Source organism: Pyrus communis, chromosome 6 (genome assembly GCF_041283825.1).
Source record: "Pyrus communis isolate YQ-2024b chromosome 6, ASM4128382v1, whole genome shotgun sequence".
Classification (NCBI taxonomy): Eukaryota; Viridiplantae; Streptophyta; class Magnoliopsida; order Rosales; family Rosaceae; genus Pyrus; species Pyrus communis.
In genome coordinates this window covers 9,238,299-9,246,127 of record NC_142570.1, presented here as the reverse complement: position 1 = coordinate 9,246,127, position 7,829 = coordinate 9,238,299, and the positions used below count along the sequence as shown (strand labels likewise).

General features: G+C 38.5%; 1 protein-coding gene across 2 annotated transcripts; it reads right to left on the bottom strand.

The window, feature by feature from the left end:
• Window positions 1-3,994: 3,994 nt before the first annotated feature.
• On the bottom strand, window positions 3,995-7,770 carry LOC137710885 (BTB/POZ domain-containing protein POB1). Of its 2 annotated transcripts, none has more exons than XM_068450040.2 (6): window positions 7,390-7,770; window positions 6,344-6,484; window positions 5,886-5,989; window positions 5,739-5,802; window positions 5,320-5,599; window positions 3,995-5,004 (listed from the first exon to the last, which is right to left on the bottom strand). In XM_068450040.2, the coding sequence occupies exons 1-6, from the start codon at window positions 7,661-7,663 to the stop codon at window positions 4,191-4,193; spliced, it is 1,677 nt and encodes a 558-aa protein (XP_068306141.2). In that variant the 5' UTR covers window positions 7,664-7,770; the 3' UTR covers window positions 3,995-4,190. The 2 variants fall into 2 exon arrangements, with proteins under 2 accessions (XP_068306141.2, XP_088551851.1); XM_088695725.1 differs by having other exon boundaries at window positions 5,886-6,001; window positions 7,390-7,762.
• Between the last annotated feature and the right edge of the window lie 59 nt (window positions 7,771-7,829).

Genomic DNA, 7,829 nt, shown 5'->3' with positions numbered 1-7,829 from the left:
GAATCTCCGCCATGACCAAACCCAAAGCTCCAAGGCAAACGATCGACTCCCACACTGTCAAACCCATCAACAAAACCATCAGAAAAAAGTCAACAAACAAACCCTGTGATGATCGAAGCATTAGACGTAAGGGAGTTAATGTCCAAACCAACATGGTTGTCATCAGGATCCTGGAACTCTTGGTTTTCGAAGACATCAAAATTGACACTGAAGATGTTGTTTTTGGGGTCGTTGTTGTTGGAGAAGTTGAAAAAACCCAAGTGCTGCGCGGAGCTTCCACCGCTTAAGCTAGAGAAAGGTGAGAAGAGGATGCTTTTTATTAAACTTTGAGTCATTTTGGTTAAATAATATTTTGGGATGGTTTTTTATTAAATATTTGTTGGCTCAAGCCTTTTTTATTAAAGCTCCCTAAAAAGTAACGATAAGAAAGTGGCTTGCCCTTAAGTTGTAAATTGATTCTTATTAGGGGAGTGATATTCATGCCTTTTGTTCGTGATAATGTATATTCAAAAGCTTATAGCCAGACATAATAATTCAAAGCTTGTCTAGATAGCTTTGTTGATATGACTAAACAAGCAGATCCCTGCAAAGTTGAGATGCTTAGAAATTTACATCAAAATGCCTAAACAAAATGGAACTTTTGGTGTTACAGACGCATGGTTTCAATTCCTTATGCCGGGGTCGGCTATAAAGCAAAACATTTTCCTAATATAAACAAGTTAATGATTCAGAAATTCAAAGCTTGTCTAGATAGCTTTGTTGATATGACTAAACAAGCAGATCCCTGCAAAGTTGAGATGCTTAGAAATTTACATAAACTGCCTAAACAAAATGGAACTTTTGGTGTTACAGACGCATGGTTTCAATTCCTCATGCCGGGGTCGGCTATAAAGCAAAACATTTTCCTAATATAAACAAGTTAATGATTCAGAGCTGTTGCTACTTTCATATTGTCTAAGAACTAATTAGAGACAGACAGAATATTACTTTCTCTGTTGAAGCATCCATATAGCATATATTAATCATTTTCAATGAAGTTAGTGATGTGTATTTAACAAATGAAATACTCACTCGTTTCAGATGAACAAAAGGTGTCACAACACGTCTCTAGCATTTTAGCGATATTTAAGATTATGTCATTGGCTTGTACTTCGAGATTAAGGCTAGTTTGATATTGTTTTTTCATCAAAAATTGTTTTACTTTGCTACTTAGTACTATGGTCTAGTGATATTTCTTTTTACTTGTAAGTGAGAAGTCTTAAATTCGATTCTCACCAAAGGAAAATTAGAACCACATTAAGGATTAGCTCACTCTCTCACCCCCTTAGTATACATAATATCGTTTGTAGAAAACAAAAAATAAAAACTACTTCACTTTAAAATTAAGCAGTAAAAAAATATTTAGTAAAAATAAAATATTCTGCTTATTTTAAAAGCAATTGCCTCAACAACTTTTAAAAGCAGGTTGTAAGTTGTTTTTAAAAGCTGTTTTAATAAAAAATGGAATTGAGCCGTTAATGACATTATTTATCCTTTTAGAGACATTTTATCCTTGAAGAACTAAGTGACGGAAAAGGATCCAGAGAGGATCCTTTTCATGCGGATCCCGTGATCGTAACCGTTCATCGTACATCATGCGGTCAGAAATCATTTCAAAATTTAATATTTAAAATTAAATATAAATAGTACCTAACGAAAACTAACCGCACGATGTACGATGAACGATCATGATCATGGGATCCTTAGGATCCCCACGAAAATGATTCTGCAAGGATCCTTTTCCTTAAGTGACCACCACCACCAATTGACATTACGTACCACAACCACAACCACAACCACCACCACAACCAAACCCCCCCACCACTACGACTATAACCAAAATTGCCACTACCATCGTTGCCGCCACTGCCATGTTGAGAATGAGTCTCACATTGATGGAGGAGAGACCTTGCATTAAGAGGTTGGGATACTCCCCGTATTGCCAATTGGTTTTATGGTGGAATCTCAACTTTCTTCATGGTATCAAAGTAGGTTGTCCCACGTCTGAAGCCAAACGGCCACATGTGCTCCACATCACCCCGTTGCGTTGTCCACATGTTAGGTTGGAAAATTTGCCACACGTGAGGGGGCGTGTTGAGAATGAGTCCCACATTGATGGGAGGAGGGACCTTGCATGGGCTTATAAGAGGTTGGGCTACTCCCCATATTGCCAATTGGTTTTATGGTGGAACCTCAACTTTCTTCATCCACTATAAATATAATCTCCATCACTGCCACCACAACCACAACCATCGCTGTTGTCAATGCTCGTACCACTATTGTTACCTATGTAGCTCAACCACCACACCCATTTGTTGGCACCACCACCATCAACAACCATTGTCCTCGCCACCATTGTCATCATCATCGCCTACGCTTTTACAGTACTTTTCAAACTCACAACACTTTTAAAAATACAGTTTATCAAACACTCATCGCCAGTTTATTTTGGAACTTCTTTCACCGATGTGAGACTCTTTAACCTTCATATCCTCACAAGTAGTTTTTTTTTTTTTTTTTTTTTTAAGAAAAGGGGTAATCCCAAACTGGCCCACAAGTGATAGTACAAATAGACACGGCTTCCGCCGTCCTCCTCCTAAGGCCCTATTTGGAAGATCGGATAAAGGATCGGATATGATTAGTTATACGGACTCGGGTGTTTGGCGTTCACTCGTACTAAATAAGCGCCGGATTAATTTAACCGATCGGATAGGATAACACAGTATACACCCGCTTAATAAAACCAACCAAAATGCCCGGATTATTTAGTCGGGGAAGAAGAATATGGGAAAGAAAGGGAGGGAGTTTGTGGGGTGTGGCGGAGAGAGCTGGGGAACAATTATTTGGGATTCTTCTGCAGTCGGGGAAGAAGAAGGGAGAGAGAGGGAGGGTGTTTAGGGGGTGCGGAGAGATCTGGGAACAAAAAAATGATTTCACTTTTTTTTTAATTTTTTTTTTAAGTTTGATTCCTCCTATCTAGTATAATACTAAACACAGTATAAATAATACGGTCATTAGTTCGATACTGCACCAAACACCCGACTAATTTAGTCAGTACTATCCGGTGACTATTTATCCTATCCGACAGAAATAATCAGTACAGTCTGAGCTGCCAAACAAGGCCTAAGAGTGATTAGGGAAGCAACACGAACATAATCTTCTTTTCTTTCATTTCTTTTGGACGTTAAATCACAATCAAGAACCTAATAATTCTACGAGTTATATTCCCATTTAATCAAAGGTACTATGCTTAGTGCCTACTAATTAGATGGTTGATTAATTATGATGGGATTACTTCTTTTCAGCGAATTTAAAATTTCAGAAAGAAACTTTAGTAAGGTTGCAATGCGACAGTTTTCAATCACCATGTAATCAAGTTAACTGGTATTATTATATATAGAGAATCATAGAACAATACCATTACAAACTTTCTTATAATTTTAGACTAAAAATAGGAGGTTTAAGTTTGATTCTTACAAAAAAAACAAGTTTGTTGCCAAACTATTACTAAACTATTTTGTGACTTAACCCAACCTTTTTCTTCTGATAGCATTGAATAAAAATTAAAATGAATTTGAGTTGGTTTTATTGTGAAATTTATCTATTATGTATCAGAGAAGACCTTTAAAGAGTGAACTAAAAAATTGATGGTTCAAATAATTTTATACTAGTGAAACCCTTTTAAATTGATACTCATCATAAGGGCGTATAATTATGTGCTTGCCATTCAGTTAACGTTTTCACTAGTATTGCTCCCAAACTCTGAATCCAGATGCTATAAAAATAACAAAACTAAGTAAGACCTCTCTTACAACTTACAAGTGAAGAGGGATACTACTAGACTGTAATACTAAGTGGCTGACCATCCCAGCCAGTTGTTACAACTGCTGAAAACGATCATCAACCGCTCGAGTGATCCAAAAATGAAAAGACGGTTTAAACCTTCATGAGCAGATAACAAAAACAGAAAACCCTACATGTTTCATTTCTTTGGGATAAACAGTTTCAAACATATGAGGCAACTCGACCGGAGATCAATTAAACGAGCATCCAGTGTGGTGCCAAAATGTACCTAAAGCCTTCCAGAAATCTAAACTACTGTTAGACAAGCATTTACTTAAAGCTTCTTCCAAACCACCTCTACAAAGGACTCATTGCTTGATGGTGAGCTCAGCCTTGAGATGGAGAACGGAATTGAGGAAATAGATACTGTTGTCGGCCATGAACGCAGTCCAGGGTATGCCAAGTAAGTTTCGATACCCAACAGCCTTGCCTCCGGTGAAAGTGTAATTTCCCTTGAATTTGGTCAAAAACTCCTCTCCAGGCTTTGATCTTGCTGAGAACTCATAGTCAACTGTAAAACTAGCCGATCCCTTCTCTTGCATCCCCAAAAACAGCCCAAAGCAATGAAATGAGCTTTGTTGGTCCATGTTGCAATGGGCTGACAAGAAGAATCCCTGCCCACCGAGGAAAAAAGGCTGTGAGTACACTCGGCCTGCTGGAAACAAACGTGCACACTCTTCCCACTTTAGGTCCAGGAACACACTACACTGTAGACGGGGTTCTACAAATTCCACCAGCTTTACTGGCCGGTACTTGTAAGACCGATCCACAAAGCGCCGATAGGCAGCATTGGCATCCGCTGCAGCTAGGGTGCGCTGCCTGTGTGGTGTCTCAGACTTATAAAACAAAGCCTCCAGCACTATCTTTGTTGCAAGTCCAGGATCAAAGTCGCTGCAGGTTAGGACCTTCTTAAGCTTTCGGCAAGACATTTGTGGAAAACGAATGAGCCGACCAAGGCGTTGGCCAAGGACTTCTCGTCGTTCTTCTAGTTTTGGGTAATTGGTCCGAGCCCACTTTAGCACAAAATCATAAATACTATCCTCTGAGGCCACCTGGAGATCATTACTAGACAGTACAGCCTCAATACCAGCAAGGGGCAAGCTCAGCACCTCATCCTGGAACCTGGTCATATGTTTGACAATTCAAGAATTATACTCTAGAATATGCAGTTTACGCCATAAAAATAACATACATAAATCACTTTAACATTGACTGATCTAATCAAGTGAAAATGGAAGGATAATGCTTTCCAGGAATTCAGGCCATCTAAGTAAATGTCGATACTGGAAAACAGGGAAGAAGTGGTTATAAGTTGAGTAAATAAAAAAACTCCGCCAACTTATTTAAAGAAATATTACACAAACAAGAGAGCCTTCACGGACAGGTGGAAACAGAAAAGGATCAGAAGACTTAAAAACTTCAGTAAAAGAAGCTCACTTGGTTATCTCTTTGTAGCGGTCAGCAAGAAACTGCTTTGCTGCATCTGTCAGTGGCTGAACTGCATCTGCTATCAAAATACTAGATGGAAGGCCCAAATAAAGCAAAGCAGACTCACGAGTCATAGGCAACTTCTGCAAAGACCTACTGCAATCTCTCATGCAAGATGCAACCTCAAATTTGTCAGCAACCTTGAACACGTCCAACAAAGCAGTAGGTGTCATCGCAGATAAGGTGTTACTATACATGAAATTAAGAACTTCCATGAGGGGTGCTTCTTCTGTGGTTGGATTAAAGAAAGAAAATGTAATTATTGTTAGAGAAGGCAAAGAAATAGCATAACTACAGTTTTCCAATTTCCATATAAAGATAGGTCCAATATTTTGTAATAGCTGAAAATATAATTTAGGAGAAAATACCAGATTCATGAATTCTTAGAGATACTTGGCGTTGCTCTGACTCTCTCATCCCATTTGAAAACAACTATGTGAAGCACAAAAAGAACAAGTGAGCAAGTATAGATAGCCACTGAACAAAAGGAGCAATCACCAGGACAGGATCCTCACCTTATAGAAAAATGGACTCCTTGCTGCTAAGATTGGAGAACTGACATGTAAGGTTCTAACCTTAATAACTGTATGACAGTCCAGGTTCCAGGCCAAGTCGTCTCCTACAAAATTTTCTAGTGAATTGTCAAAATCCTACCATAACCCTAAACCCTACCATAACCAGTTAACAAATGTGACGGCGACCAAGAAGTAACATGAGCCACATAAGTAATCCAGATGCAATAACTGTGTTCTATTTCACATTGAATAAAGTAGATTTGCATGTCTTCTGAAAAATGTAGATTTGCATGTAAAACCACTACAGCAGTCTACTAGAAGTAGGAAGCAAACAAACTTTATATTCTGTATATCCTAGGAGGGTATGCTTAGTTTTTAACTTTCATTAAAGACAAAATGGGTCAAACAATTTTTCCAGTTCAGGCAGCTTGGAAACAACAGAGACCAAAAGAATGTACCGAAATTTACTCCCACAGTGGAAGGAAACTCATTCATTGCCGCAGCTTCCTCATCCTGATTATCAAATACCATATTATCCTCTGTATCTGGCATGTTACAACTTAAGACCAGCTCCTCACGGTGCACAGCAATGTCCTCAGCTATCAAAGGAGCAATTACACTCCAAATCAGTAACATGCGAATTCACATTGAATCTAAAGACTGAACTATGCTTTTTCGATAACTTAAAAACTCAAGTAATCACGATAGGTGTACTGACGCACGCATACGGTTAGAAACTCAGAAATGTGAAGGCATAAGATGGGAGTAAAAAGGTAATAAGAAACCTAGAAACATAAAAGGAATACTTGTGAAACAGAGGCAACCGTAGAAAGCCATTAAACCACCAACTTATCATTATATATTAACCAATAACTAGCCTTAAGTATTTAAATTATTACCCCTTTCTTCAATAAGATCATCTTCTTAATGTAACTTGTTAATAATCACGAAAACAAACGAAAAAATAAACAATCACGAAAACAAACGAAAAAATAAACAATCACGAAAAAACACAGAGGTATAATGTAACAATCTTTAACCAATAAATCACTACAAAACCCTTGTTATTAGACACCAGTGACACCACCAATCCTATTAATCTTAAGTAATTACACTGTTATCCCATTCTTCAACACTATCAACCTCTTAATTGAAAGGACTTATTAATAATCTTGTAACAACAAAGTGACGTGATTAAAGTTTTCTCTAATATTAACATTTTTTTCCAAATTAACAAAACTAACTCCCAAAAACTTCACATTTCGTAAACCCTAAACTCTATGGACCAAAATTAGACCAAATTCTCAATGTCCCACTCGAGAACTGTCAAGGCACACACTCCCCATCAGTTACACTCAAAACGAAAAGAAAACACTAAAGGCCAAATCTTTCCTTCAATTTCCATCTTTTCCACAGAAACCAAACAAACCCTAAATCCATCCTGACCACCACCGATCACGAACCGAAAAAATTCAAAACTTGAAGGGCAAAATTAGATACATACCACTGTCTCTCTTAATCTCCGCCCTCCGTCGCTTTCGGTTACGCGCCCAATCGGAGACCGTGGAGCATCCGACGACATCCAATTTGGCCCCCGGCGAATCGCGTACGATTTCGATCAACAAAACCCGATCGGAGAAATTTCTGTCGTTAAAGGCAAAGGCGAAGTCTTGGACCTCCTTGTCGGGGCAACCCGACTCGCCGGCGAGCCCACTCGGCGATGCGCCCGAGTCCGTAATCATGCGAGGACGGGAGAGATCGACGTTCGCTTTCCTCATGGTGCAGTGCAAAACCCTTTTCCCCCAAATTCAAACGAAATTAATAAGTAAATTAAACATAATAACAGGGTGGTCTGTTTGAAATTAAAAAGCTTACCCGCAAGGGCGGTCGCCAATGTTTTTAAAAATACGTTAAATAAATAAAATTTACAAAATTAATTATTAT